Consider the following 17817-nt stretch of genomic DNA (forward strand, 5'->3'; position numbering starts at 1 on the left):
GAAAAATACTCACCATGAAGTTGTTACAGTAAGTGCCACACTTTTAAACAAAAAAGGGTACCGGTACTCTGTACCCTTGAGTACCCCCTGAAGAGGGAAAAGGCGCTGGTGGTACAGCAGAAGGCGCCAGGTTCAACCCCTAGTGGCATCTCCAGGTAGAACCAGGAAAGATAACTGCCTGAGACCTTTGGAGATCTGGGTAGACAGTACCAGTGATCTGACTTGGTTACATTCCAACATGAAAAACCTTCCGAAAGTGATATGCTGAGCTCGTTTGCTGGGGGAAGCATCAGAAGGGGAGCCTACGTGTCTCAAAACTCTTACCTTGGCAGAAAGACACTCCTTGGCTTAACCGTTTGTGCCGGTGTCCTCTTGGATTCAGTAACCAAACTGCATTAAATCCTAGAAGAGCAGAAAGCAGTGGGGTGGACAGGGAGGCAGAACAAAGCCCTGCTGCTTTGAGCGGCGGTTACAGAATGGCTTGCTTTTTGGCTGCTAGTCAAAGCGGCTATGGTTACTTAGCAGGCGAGCTGGATGTGCAGGTGAATTTGTATCCCTCGGAAATGTTATTTGCTTCCCACTGATGCCCTAGCAATGGCATGTGATTATGTGCGGTGGAAGCAGGCCGTTTCCCAAGCGTGAACTATCTGTGCGGCAGGGAGATTTGCGGAAAGCGGGGGAGTAGTCCTCATGCCAGAGCATCCATTTGAGTTGTGCCCTTGTACGGTGATGCGCAGCAGCTGACAGCACATTGCCAATTTGGAGCTGTAATTAAATTGGCAGGCGACACACAGAGCGCAGGTTAACATGCTGGGCACGGTGCGCTGGGGGTGTGTCCCACACGAGCCCTCGTGGAAGTGTGCAGGAGCTGTGCATGTCAGCGTCTCAGCTTTGCATCAGTGTCGCTCTGGCAATAACAAATCTGGGCCGACTTCGGAACATCAGAAGCTGCCTAAAGCCAAGGCACCGCGAGGAATTTAGTTTCTCTATAAAGACCCTGCTGCCTTGTGGGATATCTTCAGAAGGAGAAAAGGCTCAGGAGCAAGCACCACACTAATCTGGAGTCCCTAAGACAGTTGCATGGTGCCTTCTATGCCTCCTTCTGCCAACTCCTGCAGCCAAGCTGGTGGCAAACATATTACTCTGCTTTCCTTCGGACCTCATTCGTGAGGATGAAAGGGAGATCGTGTCATCTGGGCAGCTCAGGAGCTCCATATACTCTGCCCAGACTTGTACCCTGGGGTGATCACTTCAGTGCTGCTAACACAGAGGTTTGACTTCACCCCCGGAAGTGCACTCCATTGTCTCTCGAGTCAGACAGGTGCCAACAGGTATAAAGGCTCCAACCATCCAAACCCAAATAGCAAAACCACTGAGCGGAGCTCCAGTTAGAGACATCACAAAGAAATAACCAGGCCATCCATTCCTCCTCCCTCCCTCCTGCCCTCCCCTTCTTCTTCTTTCTCTGGGCACTAAAAGAAGTACGGTTTGGCGAATGAATTATGAAGACGAACTACCCTTCCCAAACCCCTCTTTCCCCCTTCCCGGTCCGCCCCATGCTGCGAACGCACATTGGCTCGAGGAGATGGGGAGAAGGAGATGGCAGGAGCCGTGAATTATTGGTGTCATGTTGTAAATACATCCGCTCCCAGGAAGGCGAAGCTATTAAAATGAGAGAAAGAAGCCCGCAGGGTTGTAGAGCCTGTTTAGAGAGACACAAAGTGTTCATCACCCTCCGCCATGGATTTAATGGGCCCGGCGTGGACTACTCTCCTTTGCCTGCACTCTGTCCCGAAAGCACTTTCCGACTGATGCTCTTGAATGGCAGTCTGTGAATGCCTCTCGATGCAGAGGAGGAGGAGGAGGGGTGTGAGAAGGGGTGCTATAGTGGATAAAATTAGCTTTGCTGGATCAAGGCAATAGTCTTGTCTAGTTCAGCATTCTGCGCCCAACCATTATTTTCATCATTTATTTATTTTGAGAATGTATATCCCACTTTTCACCATCTAGGCCTTAAAGAGGCTTGCAGTGATAAAAATCTACCATGTACAAAATTCGACACATAAATTAAACCTCAAAATTTAGAAATCTTCAAAATTTTAATCCCAGAAATCGAGGTTGGGGGGGGGGGGGGAACGATGATGTTAAAACACCAGAGGAGCATTCATGGTGCAGAGACCTTCTGAAATAAAATGATTTTAGCCACTGAAACTTCCACTATCTTGACATCTAGTGGGAGGGAGTTCCACAGTGTTGGGCCCGTGGCACTAAAGACACAGCTCCTTGTTGACAGGAGTTGTGTTTCCTATCTATGTGGGGGGCCACTTCTCCAGATGATTTTGGCAACTGGATTGGGGCATACGGGGTTAGGCAGTTTAGGGTGAACTAGAGCCTGATAATTACATTATTTATTAAATTTCTATCCTGTCCTTCCTCTCTAAAGGAGCTGAGGCTGCCAAGCAGCAAAGCAGTAAAACAGCACAATTAAAAATATAAGAAATAAAACATGAAGTTTGAGTGTCAATAGGATGTGGGAAGTAAAAGTAACAGGGTTTGTGTGACTTTGGTCAAAGGTGTGTGAAAAGAAGAATCTAAGAAAAAAAGGATAAGGGGTTTTGAACAGAACAATATTATGTCATATTTTATAAGATGAGGTACGGATTAAAAAAAAAATGGAAAATGGGGACATAATAATTAGAATATAACATTAAGTACGGCTGAAACAAGGTTTTGAATTTGCTGAATTTGATTGGAGTAAAGTGGAACACAAAAAAGGGGGATGTGAGGAGGTCAAGACAGAGGGGTATGGAACTTTATAAATTTAAGAAAGAGTGTTTTTTCTTTCTCTGCTTTTCTATTTTCCTTTTTCTCTTTTTTATTTTCTGTCATATATTTTTGTTTTTCTTGAGCTTTATGTATGGAAATGATGCATTTTGAAATGATGAAATTCTTTGTTTTGTAAAACCTTAATAAATATGTATTTAAAAAAAAAAAAAGAAATAAAACATGAAGAATGTGTAAAAACATTTCAACCTGTAAGAGCATCTAAACACACTTTAAAGCCATCACATATCCTAATAATGTAAAGGTTTTCCAAAACGGGGTATTTCAGGGATGCTTTCAGATATTCCTCCTGATGGTTAATAATGTGGGAGGGAGACAAACCTCACCGGGGCAGGGGGAAGGCATTCCTCCACAAACAGGGAACTTCCACCTACTTCCCCTGCCCAAAGGAGGCTCCAAGCTGTGGTTTGAGTGACTCGCCCCAAGTGGCAATTGCACAGAGAGCTCAAGGTTCCTGGTTTTAGCCTCAGTGTGGCTCCTGACATCTCAGCAGGAAGGACTATGAAGGGCTTCCCATTCAGACTATAACTTTTCACCGGGGTGGTGACACTCTTGACCCATAACAGTAACACATGGCCTGGTTCCTGAAGCAGACTTCTGGCTCTCGCTAGGCTTACTAGTGACTTACGGCTCAGCCCTGACAACGTGAAGAGAAGACGCCTGCCTCGGAATGCATGGCAGACAAACCATAGCTTACCAGTTCGTGTCCATGATGGTTTGGGGGGTGGGGTATCTCTCTGTTCTACATATTGCATTCACAGCACCAATTGTCAATATAACCAGTGTATGCTTGAAGGCCCTGCTAATGAGTCTGGCCATTGTGATTAATGCATTGGTAACCTCAAGATTTGATTATTGCAGTGCAATCTATGTGGGGCTACCCTTGGGCATGGTCTGGAGCAGGCATCCCCAAACTTGCCCCTCCAGCTGTTTTGGGACTATAACTCCCATCATCCCTAGTTAACAGGACCAGTGGTCAGGGATGATGGGAATTGTAGTCCCAAAACAGCTAGAGGGCCAAGTTTGGGGATGCCTGGTCTGGAGACTCCAGCTAGTGCAAAATTCTGTGGCTAGATGGTTGATAGGGACAGACCATTGCCAGCACATAACTCCCATGCTCAAAAACATGCATTGGCTGCCCGTATGCTACCTGGCCAGCTTCAGGGTTCTTGGATTAATTTACAAGGCCCTTAACAATTTGGGTCTAGGATACCTCAAGGACCACCTAATCCCTTATAACCCTGCCTGATCATTGGGGTATTTGTGGGAATCACAGTTAGTGGTACCCCATGTCTCAGATGAATGGCTTATATACACCTTAGTCTCAGTGTTGCCCTTGTAGAACTCAGCAGGAAGGAAAAGGATGGGGACAAACCTAGAATTAGTTGATTCCACCTATCATTGGTATTGACTCTGGCTCCAACCACTGTTTGGGCTGCCTGTCTCCTGCCCCATCAGTCCCAGTGAACACCAGCCATCTAAGAATCATAGAATTGTAGAGTTGGAAGGGACCACCAGGGTCATCTAGTCCAACACCCTTGGACCCATGACCCTGAGATTAAGAGTCTCATGCTCTATGGACTAAGCTATCCCACGGCTAGTGTTGGGTGAGGCTCAAATCAAGCCAAGCTCTCCCTCCTCCACAAACTAAAATGGCTCCCTTTAATCTGAGCCAATGAATCCCAAACTGATATTTATCTTTGAAGTAAGCATCACAAATCCAAGACATGTGTTTTCCCACTAGGAAATATGGCATTTTTTATTCATGACCCATAGGCACTTGCCATGGCCTTGGCAACCCTGTCCCCACCCCCGTGGTCACTTTTGCAGCTCCCAATCAAGTTAGGAGGGTGAGTGTGTGTGGGAAGATTTGCAGGGTGGGCCAGACAGATTGCAGGGACCTGCTCTAATGACAGAGCCACATGAGAGAGGACCCCGTGAGTACCAGCAAATTGCAAAGCTCCACATTTCTCTAGTAGATCTGGAAGGTCCCTTCCACAGCTGCTGATTTGCAGTTGTGCTTTCCTCTTGATACGAGCTTGTGGCTTAATACAGCTTTATAAGTGTGCCCGACCTGGCACTCCCTCCTGCCTCCCCGGTTTAGAAGCTTACAACAGCACACGGAGCTCGCATGACATTTTGTGGCTCTGGCTCTTGGCTTTGACAGATTTAATGGCTGGTTGTCACCCCTCTGTCTCTGAGCGCCCCTCTCTTCCCCATCCTTGGGGGTCAGCCTCCCTCTGTGCCGGCTGCACTGAACTGAGCTGAAGCGGGGGGTGGGGGTGGGAGATTGTAGCAGGATTTTACGACCGCCCTGACACTTCATTAAGACGGAGAAGAAAAAGAGACGCTTGCCTGGCTCTCCCATTACCATATTCCATCCCCAGCCAAGACAGTGCTCAGGGTCAGCTGGAGGCTTTGACAGAGGCTGTTGAAGAAGGGGTGCTGCCTCTTGTGGGTACTGAACTGCCCTCTGCTGGTTTTATTGCTGAAACACTAAGCTGAAGGGACCACAACTCAGGTAGAGCACCTGAGAAGGTCCCAGGTTCATTCCCTGGCACCCCCAGTTTAAAAAGCTCTCAGTTAGCAGGTGATGAGAAAGATCTTGGGGGATCTTCTACCAATCAGTCATATGGGCAATTTGCAGTGCCATCTACGTAGGAGTTTCATAGGACGATCCCTCACATAACCTGAGACTGACCTGTACAGTTTGGATGACCATAGCGCTTCCTTCCTTAACCAGTGAGTTCCCTCTCCTTTATTTTTAGACCATTGTGGGAAATGTCAGTTTGGCGCCATCTGCGAGGCAGAGACGGGGAGGTGCATTTGCCCCACTGAGTGCGTCCCCTCTGCTCAGCCGGTCTGCGGCACGGACGGAAACACCTACGGAAACGAGTGCGAACTCCACGTGCGGGCCTGCACCCAGCAGACCAACATCGAGGTGGCGGCACAAGGCAACTGCAGTGAGTCCCTGCCTCTCTTTGCTCTAGTTCTCATGGAGGTGATCAGCCTACCCCTGGGTCGCAGCACTTGAGACTGCAGGCATGGTCTCACGTAATGGAACACTCCTGCCTTCACAAAAGCCACTGGAAGTTAAAACGCACCGAAAGCATCTGTGTCAAGGAAAATGGTTTGCACACAGCCTCCTCCCTGCAGTGCTACTTTTCTATGTGCAGATGTATATTTTGGGGGGTTATTTTTGGTATGGAGGAGTTTTCCATTCAATGAGCCTACTCTTGCATTCTAGGAACCTAGGAAGCTGCCCTTATACTGAATAAGACTGTAAAAGTCCCTTTGTCATTGAAGCAGTATACAAATGAATAATAAAATTAAAAATAGTGTTATAACAACAACAATAGTAATAGTAATCGGTATTGTCCTTGCTAACTGGCAATGGTCCTCCAGAGTTTGGGGCAAGGGACATCCCCAGCCCTATGGGGAGATGCTGGGGATTGAACCTGAGACCTTCTGCATGCAAATCAGATGCTCTGCCACCGATCTGTGTCCCTTCCTCTAAAGTGGCAAGAGCCACTGAGATCCCGCCAGTGAGAACACGGCTCTCCTCTAAACCAGTTCCTTAAGGGGCAGCGCTGGGTTTATGCATCCTCAGGAACAGAGGAACCTCATTTGGGTTTCCCAGATAAAGCGAACAGTGAACTCTCAGCGCTGCCGCCGGGTGATTGGGTACTTGAATATCCACCTCGTCAGCACGAGATAACAAGCAGCTTGATTTCTCAAGGACTTTTGCCTCGCAGAGTTTGCAGGCTGGAAAAAACTCAAGGCAAAGATTTCTTCAGAGATAGTTAAGAGATTTATAAGGGGATCTCTACGTGTAATTGGATTGTTTATGTTTTTTAAAAGTTGCTTTATGGTTTTAATTGCCTTTTGCAAACAGCCTCGGGCGGGCAGGCAGGGGGTGTGTGTCCTCCCTAGCATCATCAGCATGCCAGAACAATGTTGTTGCTTGTTGTTTGTTTTTTTGCAAGGGAAGCAGAAGGCCCCGATTCAATCCCTGGCATCTCCCAGACAGGGCTGGGAACGTCCCCTGTCTGGAAACCTGGGAAGTTGTTGCCAGTCAATGTAGACAATGCCAGGTTTGATGGACTAGTGGTCTGACTTTGTATGTGCTGGTCCCAAGGGTTAACCGTGCGGCGAGGTCCGAGTCCAGTCCGAGGTCGAGGGTGTGGTATGGAGGCTGTCCGTCAAAGTTGAAGCTGGGTCCAAGGCAGGGAGTCGGGTGAGGTCAGGAACTCTGGCAGAAGAGCAGGACAGGGTGCAGGCAGGAACAGGCTACCAACAATGTTGCTCCCGCAACCTGGGACTGGGGCTGGCCGGCTTTTATCTGCCCCGAGGCATAGGGTGGCCCCAGTGACTCGCCTCTCCTGGCCTGGAGGCGAGCACTCCTCCTGCGGGAACTTAGTTCCCTCTGCCTCTCTGCCCTGAGCCTCTGCAGCTCAGGAGAGGCTGGAAGGTTACCGGACTCAGAGGCAACCTCTCCTTCCCCTGACGGGGCTGAGAGTGGAGCAGCTGCAGGCAATGGGTCCTCCATCACCTCAGGAGCCAGAGCAGACTCAGCTGCTGCCTGCACCTGAGGATCCAGCACAGGTGAGGACCCTTCAGGCTCAAGCCCCAGCCCCGGCTCAGCTGGTTCTGGAGGCGGGGACTCCTCAGGTTCAGCCTCCAAGTCCAAATCCCAGGCCATCACATTGTATAAAACAGCTACCCATGTTCCCATGTTTTTAAGCCCAGGATGAGCATCAGCAGTGGGCATTTGAACTACAGTAGTTACCCAGTCCTGAAGCCAGGCCTGGGGCAGAGGGGGCCAGCACCCACCAAGTAGGAAGTGGTGCAACTCTCCCAGATTAATGTTCGCCTTTCAGGTACCCCTTTTAAACTTTCTGAGCATGTGGTGATAAGACTGTTGGATGTATCTAAACAAGCTCTAAGGATACCATAGATGGCAGTGGATTTAACCTCTAAGCTGCTAGGCCAAAGAGAATCCTTTTTCTACTTCCCCACTAGTCCAAAGCGCAAAGCTTAGTGGTAGAGCATCTGTTTTGCATTCGTCTGCAGAAGGTCTTGGGTTCAAAACCTGCCATCTCCATATTATGTCATGTTCAAGGCTGCAACTGACCCCTGACTTTGGGGAGATATTGCCCATCAGTGGAAACAGTACTAATCTAGATGGGCCAATGGTCTGACACAGTATAAATCAGCTAGCTTCCTGTATTTCCATGTTTGCCCCACAGGCTAATGATTCTCTTAGTATCTAATGCAGCTGCTTTTCTTCCTCCTCTCCCCCCACCCCACCCGGCTTATCCCTCCTCTAGAAACCTGTGGGACTACGACGTGCTCGTTTGGGGCCATATGTGTGGGTGGGCAGTGCATCTGCCCACGCTGCGAGAAGCAACCTTTGGCCCGAGTGTGCGGGAGCAATGGTGTCACCTACGACAATGCGTGCGAGCTGCGGGTGGCGGCTTGTCAGCAGAAAAAGGACATTGAGATATCAAGGACGGGCCCTTGCGAGGATGGTAAGTCTTCTCTCCCTCCTCCCAGCAGCAGGAGCGGAGAACTGGATCTGGCTGGCATGGCAGATCCTACACCCATGGACCAGCTTTGACATGTGATCAGGGCCCACCCATCTCTCCAAATTCAATGGGGCTTATTGTAACTGCTATATCAGTGGTGGCTCCTTTGAAGTCCCTTTACAGGGGCAGCTTTATGCAGCTGATCCCAGTAGGGCTTGCTATCAGTGCCGATAAGCTGATTGGCACTGACAGCAAGCCCTTCTTGCAAAGGAACAACCAGGAGCTCACTTTAAGCTCCTGCATCTTCCTTTGTAGCCACATCCTTTCCCGCTCGGCACCTGACATCACATATGTCATCAGGTGCGGGGCAGGTGGCCATGGTTTGGGAGAAATGACACCATGGACCAAATTGAGATGCGTTCCAGGCCTCATTTGACCCGGAAGCCAGAGGTTCCCCACCTCAAAGTAAAACATTTTCCAGTAGATCCATTTTCCTTTCATTTCTGAAAAGCATAGCCCCAGAACTTGTTTAATACTGAAACAAAAATTCAGAAAAATTACTGAATTTTCAAAACTTGAGCTTTGGAATCTAAATTTGACCTTGAAATTCAAAATTATTCTCTTTTGATCTGCTGAATGAATGAATAAATGAAACTAAATCCTTACTAAATTCCTGAGACAAGTCATCTTGGTCAAATATTAATACTGTCCCATGCAGGCTGTTACATGTCCCCCCACCCCACAACAAAACTTACTGATCATAAACTCCAAATTTTGCCTTGCCAGTTTAGCATTTGTAGCAAAAGACCGAGCACTGTGTGAATAGAATGAATCTTTCTGATAGATTCCAGGTCCCAGGGGCGTAGCGTTGGTTGTCAGCACCCGGGGCAAGGCAAGTAATTTGCGCCCCCTAACCCGTGGATTTGCGCCCCCTAACCCTAACCCCCAGATGTTGCGCCCGGTGCGGCCGGCCCCCCCTGCACCCCCCACGCTACGCCACTGCCAGGTCCCTGGGTTCCTTCTGTGGCCTCCCTTTGAAAGTCTTCTGCTGAAAAAACGATGGCTTTACAGTCAGCAGCAAAGGTGTCCCTGAGGAATTCAAAATGTTCCCCCATCTGTTTTTAGAAACTTGGCATATATATTTTTTGGCGTCAGGTTTCTGCCTGTTTATTCTTACGCACAGACAGTGTGGCCTGTGGAGGAGGTTCTGACCCTCCCTTTGTGCCACCCCCTCACTTCCTCCCTCGTTGCACCTGAGCCCTATTGTAGGCCAGGTGTGCTCTCCTCCTGTTGCCTAGCAACCCCTTGCACACCTCTGAGTTTGGGGTGCATGTGCTCGCGTGTGCACTCTGTGCGCGTGTGGAAGCTGCTTTGCTTCTCTGTTCATTAAGCTTCCCTGCCTCCCGGTTCTGTCACAAGCTGCTCTTCCACCCCCCCCTTTCCCTCCCATAACCCTCCTTCTCATTGTCTTTTTATCTGCCAATAATGAAAGGTGACGGCACGTAATAGGCCTCGGCAAAGAGGTTTATCAGTGCTTTAATTTCACACTTCAAAGAGTGGAGGGAGGTGGGTGGAGAAAGCACCCGGCTGCTGTTCTCTCCCCTTCTCTTTCTCGTTCCTCTCTCACTTTCCTATCACCGTGGGAGGAAGTTAGGACGAAAAGAGGACAAGGCAGGGCCCTTATTTGGCCAAGCCTCGGCTCCAGAATGGCACTGCCAAGAGCTCAAGCCTGTCTCTTTAAAGCATGTGAAGGAAGGAGAAAGGAGAGACTTTGAGAGCAGAAGGCAGGGATAAGGAACCTCAGACCCCTATACCATATATGTCCCCACTCCAGGGCTCTCTGTCTTCCCTCAGATTAATAATAATAATAATAATAATAATAATAATAATAATAATAATAATTTATTTATACCCCACCCATCTGGCTGGGTCTCCCCAGCCACCCTTGGTGGCTTCCAACAAAGCATTAAAATACAGTGATCTGTTAAACATTAAAAGCTTCCCTAAACACACACTCCCTCCTTGAACGTTTTTGCCTGCTAGAATGTGTCCTACAACTCTGACAATGCTTCTTGTTTGCCTGGATGGAGGCTGGAGAAGGGCGTGTGGGTGTGTGGAAACAAGCCTATACAGAGGTAAAATTGCATATCATTTTATTTAAATTAAATAAATAATTTCTTTTTGTTGCTGCTGCTTAGTTGTATTCAGTGTTAACCCTACGCAGAGTATAATAATAGATACGCCTCACTAAGGCTCATTAATTCCCATGGGTCTACTCTGAGTAGGACTAGCACCGGAATCAACCTATAGTTATCAATCCGCTCCACACTCACTTTTGCTTCTGGCCACACACACACACACACACACCCACCACTGGTTTATTGCCCCGAAAGTTGCCTAGAAGGAAATGTCATCCTTGGGCTGAAAAAGTTTTCCCCACCCATTGACAGAACGAGTGTATCTCTATGAGTGATGGGTGTTAATGGGGAAGCCCAGCGAATAAAGAAATAAATCTGAGATTTGAGATGCCAGAGTCCGTGGGTAGGCAATCGCCTTCTAAATCTGGCCCACGGACAGTCTGGGAATCGGCGTGTTTTTACATGAGTAGAATGTGTGCTTTTATTTAAAATGCATCTCTGGGTTATTTGTGGGGCCTGCCTGGTGTTTCTACATGAGTAGAATGTGTGCTTTTATTTAAAATGCATCTCTGGGTTATTTGTGGGGCATAGGAATTCGTTCATTTCCCCCCCCCAAAAAAAAATATAGTCCGTCCCCCCAAGGTCTGGGGGACAGTGGACCGGCCCCCTGCTAAAAAAGTTTGCTGACCCCCGTGCCAGACCTTGCAGATCCAAAAATGTCATTGCTAGAAATGTTTGAATCCAGGCAAACTGGACCCTACAGTTTCCTGGAAAGAGAGGTTGATTGTCAAACCACTCTGGGAATTGTAGCTCTGGGAGGGGGGAAAGGGGTCTCTTAACAACTCTCAGCACTCCTTAACAAACTACAGTTCCCAGAATTCTTTGGGGGAAGCTACAACTGTTTAAAGCTGCTTTAAGGTGCAGGTGGGGCCCGAGTCCCTGATGTTGGTTTCAGAATCTCTCCATCCCAGAGATAAGTCCTTGCCTTTGTGTCTCTCCATGCCAGTGAAGAGAATCTGCTCTCTCTGGGAGTCTTGCCTCTTGTCCCAAAGCCGCCTCTACCATGCTGCGCATGCGATTTAGCCGGGGCGGGACTTCACCAAGAGTTGGGCAAAGGCTGAGGAAGGGAGCAGGCAGCAGAAGATGGCATTTAATCAAAGAGTCCTCCTCATGGAATTCCAAGTTGCTGTCCCTCTGGGAGAAGCACTTGAATAATTCTCTGTGTTAACGCCAACTTCCTGCCTTTGATCGCTCAATAAAAAGGAAAAAAAGGAAGAGGGGGGAAAAGTATGAAGAGGGGGCACTTTGAAAATTTTTTAAATAAATAAATAGCATTTCATTTGGCGCAAATTAAGAGTAATGCAGGTAAGGCTGAGGAAACCAGTTGGAACTCAGCTCTGTGTGACCTCTTATTAGGGAGATGCTCCCTCATGCTGTGCAAGTTTGGAATTTGATACTGAAATAGCTAAGTGTGGGGATGTGGTTGCAGTTAATAAACAAAGCAATTCATCCATTTCTCTGTGCCTAGGGAAATGTAAAAGTTAAATTCTGCAACCAGTGTCAATGAGAATGGTTGAGCGTGGATTCCAAATCCATAGCCAGAAAGTCTGCAGAAGGATATAAGGAATCGTGGCAGAGCAACCAAATCATACATGGATGATGGCCTAGCCTAGTAATTAAACCCAAATTCCCTCCAGGTGTTGTGACTCCCAACTCCCATCTTCTCCAGCCAGCATGGCCTAGAACAGGCACCCCCAGCTGTTTTGGGACTACAACTCCCACAATCCCTAGCTAACAGGACCAGTGGTCAGGGATGATGGGAATTGTAGTCCCAAAAATATCTGGAGGACCGAGTTTGGGGATACCTGGCCTAGGATAAAGGAGTGGGTGGGAGTTATAGTCCACAAAAGTTAAAAGTAGTTTGACTAACTTGGCAGATGGCAAGTGAAAAGCTTCACCCTTCCTGCTGTAACCTCCTGTATTTCCAGTGCTATTTTTCCCTCTTTCTCTTAGAATAGCAGTGGCACCCACCTGAAGGTGCCGGAACTGAGTTCCTGTGCGTTCCCCCTGAAAAAGCCCCATGTCTTTCTATGCTGGCTGTGGAGGAGGGGGGGGGGGCAATGTGCTTTTCTCCTTGACTAGCTCACTTGGATGCTTGACTAGCTCACTTCTCCAGTAGCTTACTGCATGCAATTCCTTGTCACGTATGACTACCAGGCTAGTGTTTGGATGCAAGTCAATTTTATGATTTTTAAATGTATTTTTATTGAGTTTAAATATGATAACAATGTTGAGAAAACAAATGGCCAATTACACAGAGTTTGCAATGTATCAGTCTCGTTGATGTTCGAAGCAGTATTTATTGGGACAATTCTGTTCATCTAAAGTACTGTTTTCTATAGAGCCCTATGTATGGGGAGGGTGGGTAATATGTGCCTTTTGACAATGACACACATTCAATAAATTTGTAACAAACCATATGCCATTTATCTGTTATCGATACATACCTTTGTGCACTGACCTGGTAGGTGAGGTTTTCCATTAAAACAATTTGCCATTGTTCTTGATATCGGAATCCTAAGAGATTAAGATGAGAAGTCTTCCAGTGTTTTGCAATTACTAGTCTAGCAGCAGCAGCTGTTAGCATAATTATTAAATCCTTTAAGTGTGTATTCTTCACTGAACCTTCAAAGCTCATTAATAATAATTATTTATTATTTTATTAATTATTCCATGAAATTTATATACGAGTTTATTTTTTTATTTAAAAAACCCCTCAAAGCAGTTTGCAAAAAGCATAAAACAATAATATTATTAGTAAAAAAACATTCAGAAAATTAAAACCAGAGATAAAGTAAACACTGATAATTGGGCAGGGTTATCTAAAAAAAAAGTGTTCTTAGCGGGCACTGAAAATAGTGCAGTGAAGACACTGCCTGATGCCATTAGACAGGGAGACCCAAAGTGCAGGTTCCACCACACTAAAAGATTGATTATAATAATGCTTTAGTCAGGTTTGGCTGTACGTTTTGACCAGTAATCTTGCTGATTTCATTGAAAACTTCTAACCAAAATGTTTATTTGCAAGACTACCACAAGTGGTAAAAAATGTCCAACGTTTCACTACAATTTCATAGCCCCATATTTTCCAAAGGTATTCAGTTTGGTTAGGAAGCTGCCTTGCCCCAGGTCTAACCTGTTGTCCAGTTAGACCAGGGGTCAGCAAACTTTTTCAGCAGAGGGCCGGTCCACTGTCCCTCAGACCTTGTGGGGGGCTGGACTATATGGGGGGGGGAGAAATGAACAAATTCCTATTCCCCACAAATAACGCAGAGATGCATTTTAAATAAAAGGACACATTCTGCTCATGTAAAAACACGCTGATTCCCGGACCGTTCATGGGCCAGATTTAGAAGGCAATTGGGCCGGATCCGGCCCCCAGGCCTGAGTTTGCCTACCCATGATCATTCTAGACCAGTCTTAGCAACTCTTGAGTGGCAGCAGCTCTCCAGGGTTCCAGGCAGAAAGAGACCTTTTTGCATCCCACGAACTGAGCCCTTCTGCATGCAAAGCAGGTGAGTTGTTACTGAGATATTACCACTCCCATCCCTGGGCCAATTAATCATTTGAGCCTGCCTTGTACCAGCCCATTGACCCATTTACTCCAGAATTGTATACCCTGGATGTTGGTGGTTCTCCAGCATCTCAGGCAGAGATAAGTCTTTCTTTCCCATTAGCTGCTGCCTGTACCTTTTAGCTGGGATTGAACTTGGGACCTCCTGCATGCCTCTTCCCCTGCAAATTCAGCATAACTTGCTCTGCGGATCATGAGGAGGAGCAAAGAACTACGCAGAGCATGAGATGCTACCTTATAATAAGATTACTTGCTTATCCAACCCAGTGACCTCTTGCTCTGACTGGTAGCAGGCCTCTAAGGTTCTAGCCAAGTCCAGACATAGGATGCTGCTTTGTGGTGAGTCTGATCATTGGTTCACCTAGCTCAGTATTGTCTGCACTGACTGGCAGCAGCTCTTCAAGGTTTCAGGAATGGCATCTCTGTCAGTGAGCTACAGTTCCTTTCTTACCTATATAGAGATGCCTCCTCCCTGAAGGTTCAATTAACTGGCTAAGGATGCTTGAGTTCTAAAATATAATTAATAATAAAATGAGCAATAGTGGTATTATACCTATAAGACTTGATTATAAGTGGTATTATACCTATAAGACTTGATTGAATTTGAGCACCAAATTCCACATATTTCTTTATTTTTTTAGATTACTATAATATCCCAAGCTGAGTTTCAACAGCACAACAAAACAGAACAATTAACAAGTGTAAAATAAGAAAGGTAGTGGGGGGGGGGGAACCAGTTCCATTTGGGAAAGCAGTGGGAAAACAATTCCGCATATAAAAACAATACAAACGTTTAAAAACAATTCCACCCACAACAACAGCTACAGAACAATGATGCATGACTCAAACCTGCGCCGCCAGTACCTAACCACTAAGTTAATTGATTTACCAACGGAAACACATGCAATTAATCTGCTCAGATTGCTCCAGTGCTTAAATATAATAAGAATAAGACTATAAGTTCACTGAGTGCTAAATTCCACACACGTGTGGTGGGATCACATAAATGAGGACAACACAGTCCTGATTAAGGCAGCGTTTATGTAGGGAACTGTATTTTTTTACTCTGCTTTTCTTTTCTTGGGCAGAATGTGGATCAGGAGGATCTGGCTCGGGGGACTCCAACGAGTGTGACCGGGACAGCTGCCGACAATACGGTGGCTCGTGGGATGAGGATGTGGAAGATGACCGCTGTGTGTGTGACTATACCTGTGGAGCTGTGCCAAGGAATCCAGTAGGTGTTGAGAGCCCATGCTGTCCTTAAGCCTAGCTAATCACCCATGGCAGGGTTTTTGTAAGCAACTCAGGGTATTATTGCAGCATTTGGGGCTACTTAGTTTGTAGAAAAGGCAAGTGAAAAGGTAACATGGTAGAATCATGGAAGAAGCTGAAGGTGGCAAGAGACAAGGGCTGGGGTGTGAAAGGGCACATTTGCGGCAGATTGATTTTCTTTTATTTTATATGTGAATACAGCGGACAGTGATGGTCTTACAGCAGCTTAGAACATTTTCAAGTTGGTTCGATTACATACCGTATTTTTCGCTCTATAGGACGTATTTTCCCCCCTCCAAAAACTAAGGGGAAATAGCAACGCGAAGCCTCCAAAGTGCAGAGGGAGCGCTCCCTCCACGCCCCGGAGGCTTCGCGTTGCTTTCGCTGAAGCTTGGAGAGCGCACTGACCCCTCTCGCTCTGCAGGCTTCAGTGAAAGCAACGCGAAGCCTTCGGAGCGCAGCGCGAGTTCTCACTGCGCTCCGCAGACTTCAGGTTCCTTTCACTGAAGCCAGGAGAGCAAGACTCTCCTGGCTTCAGCAGAGAGGGAGAGCTGCGCAGCGCCCCTTCAGCCAAGCAGGAGAAGAAATGGAAGGGGCTCCATTTCTCCTGCCGCTTCGCTGAAGGGGCGCTGAGCAGAGAGGGGGAGAATTTTTTTCCCCTTGTTCTCCCCCTCTAAAACAACGTGCATCCTATGGTCCGGTGCGTCCTATAGAGCGAAAAATACGGTACTTTTTCTTCTTCCATTTTATTGGATCCTGATCAGCTGTTTTCATTCTACTTGTAATATGTGCTGTGTTTTTTTGTACTGAGTTGTACCTTTGTTGGGAGGGGTGGGTGCGTTTGGTGCCTCGTATTTCTCTAGGAATGGTCAAGCGGTGTGGATTACATCATAAATATTAATAAAAATGGATTTTTTAAAAAATGAGCAGGTGTGGGCGCAAACCTAAGCATAAAGTGATGCTTCCTTCCAAGGCACACCCTCTGCCCTTGGTAACTTTCTAAGCCTGTCTTGAGTGTACAACAGAAGAAGATGGAGTTACCTCCTCTTTCTCTTCCCTGCAGGTATGTGGCTCTGATGGTGTGACCTACGCTAATGAGTGCGAACTCAAAAAGACACGCTGCGAAAAGCGACAGGATATCTATGTGACGGGTCAGGGCGGCTGCCGAGGTAACCCTCTCATGTGGATCTGGCAAGGCTTTCAGTCAACCCACATCCCTTTGTCCTGCACTGGCATCTCATCCTCTTGATTACTCCCCACCCACCTCCCTAGATCAGGGATGGGAAACCCATTGCCCTTCATAAGTTGTTGGACTCCCAACTCCTATCATTTCTAACCTGTGTATTTTTGTTTTTTGTTTTCTCCATAGGAACCACAGTCCTACCTCCTCCACTCCTCCACTGCAGCCAGACCGTTTATGGATGCTGCCCAGACAACGTGACCTTGGCTCTTGGCGTCGGCTCTGCAGGCTGCCCCAGTGAGTTAAATATGTACTTCATTTTCTACTTTTGTCTTGTGACAGTGGGGATGTTAAACACTGATGCCACAGGGTTTCCCTGAGCCGAAGAAATAGCTTTCCAAGGCCAGGGAGTGATCGCAGGCAGTCATACCTGGAGCTGGATCTGAAGTTGTTGTTATTGTCGTTTAGTCGTGTCCGACTCTTCTTGACCCCATGGACCAGAGCACGCCAGGCACTCCTGTCTTCCACTGCCTCCCACAGTTTGGTCAAACTCATGCTGGTAGCTTCGAGAACACTGTCCGACCATCTCGTCCTCTGTTGTCCCCTTCTCCTTGTGCCCTCCATCTTTCCCAACATCAGGGTCTTTCCCAGGGAGTCTTCTCTTCCCACGAGGCGGCCAAAGTATTGGAGCCTCAGCTTCAGGATCTGTCCTTCTAGGGAGCACTCAGGGCTGATTTCCTTCAGAATGGATAGGTCTGATCTTCTTGCAGTCCATGGGACTCTCAAGAGTCTCCTCCAGCACCATAACTCAAAAGCAGCACCTCTAATGCAGAAGGAGCTGATTGCAGGAGGCAGAAGACCTTGCCTGGAGCTTAGGCAAAAGCAGGAGACTAGATCCTGATATTTACATCAAGCCTGGCCAGTCCAGAGATCTGCCAATCCTGGGGGATGATGCTGAGCACAACCTGCTCGCCTCTCGTGCCTGAAGATGGCAGGCACAGAGGGGGAACCCTGGATTTGTAGTCCCATTCTGAGCACATTCCTGCAGGCGCTCATTGTCTGAGTTTGCCATTAGAGGGGGTGATATGTGCATTCATTGCCTTGGCCCCCTCCCTTTCCTATAACCTCAGAATGTGCCCAGTGTTTTAAACTGCGTGCATCCCAATTGCAGGGCCCCCTTCCTTTTCGCCGCAGCCGGCCACATCCGCAAAGGTTTTATTA

The 17817-nt window shown here is 47.4% G+C and overlaps 1 protein-coding gene across 6 annotated transcripts in view; it reads left to right on the forward strand.

Moving 5' to 3' along the window:
• Nucleotides 1-17817, forward strand: part of AGRN (agrin) — a 257944-nt gene that overhangs the window by 184267 nt on the left and 55860 nt on the right. For all 6 annotated transcript variants that reach the window (XM_083628357.1, XM_083628359.1, XM_083628358.1 and 3 more), the window contains 5 exons: nt 5613-5807; nt 8175-8375; nt 15233-15378; nt 16480-16585; nt 16786-16893. In XM_083628357.1, the coding sequence (XP_083484483.1) occupies nt 5613-5807; nt 8175-8375; nt 15233-15378; nt 16480-16585; nt 16786-16893 (756 nt within the window). The remainder of the gene's footprint in view (nt 1-5612; nt 5808-8174; nt 8376-15232; nt 15379-16479; nt 16586-16785; nt 16894-17817) is intronic.

The sequence above is a fragment of the Podarcis filfolensis genome (genome assembly GCF_964270895.1).
Source record: "Podarcis filfolensis genome assembly, chromosome: 8".
Classification (NCBI taxonomy): Eukaryota; Metazoa; Chordata; class Lepidosauria; order Squamata; family Lacertidae; genus Podarcis; species Podarcis filfolensis.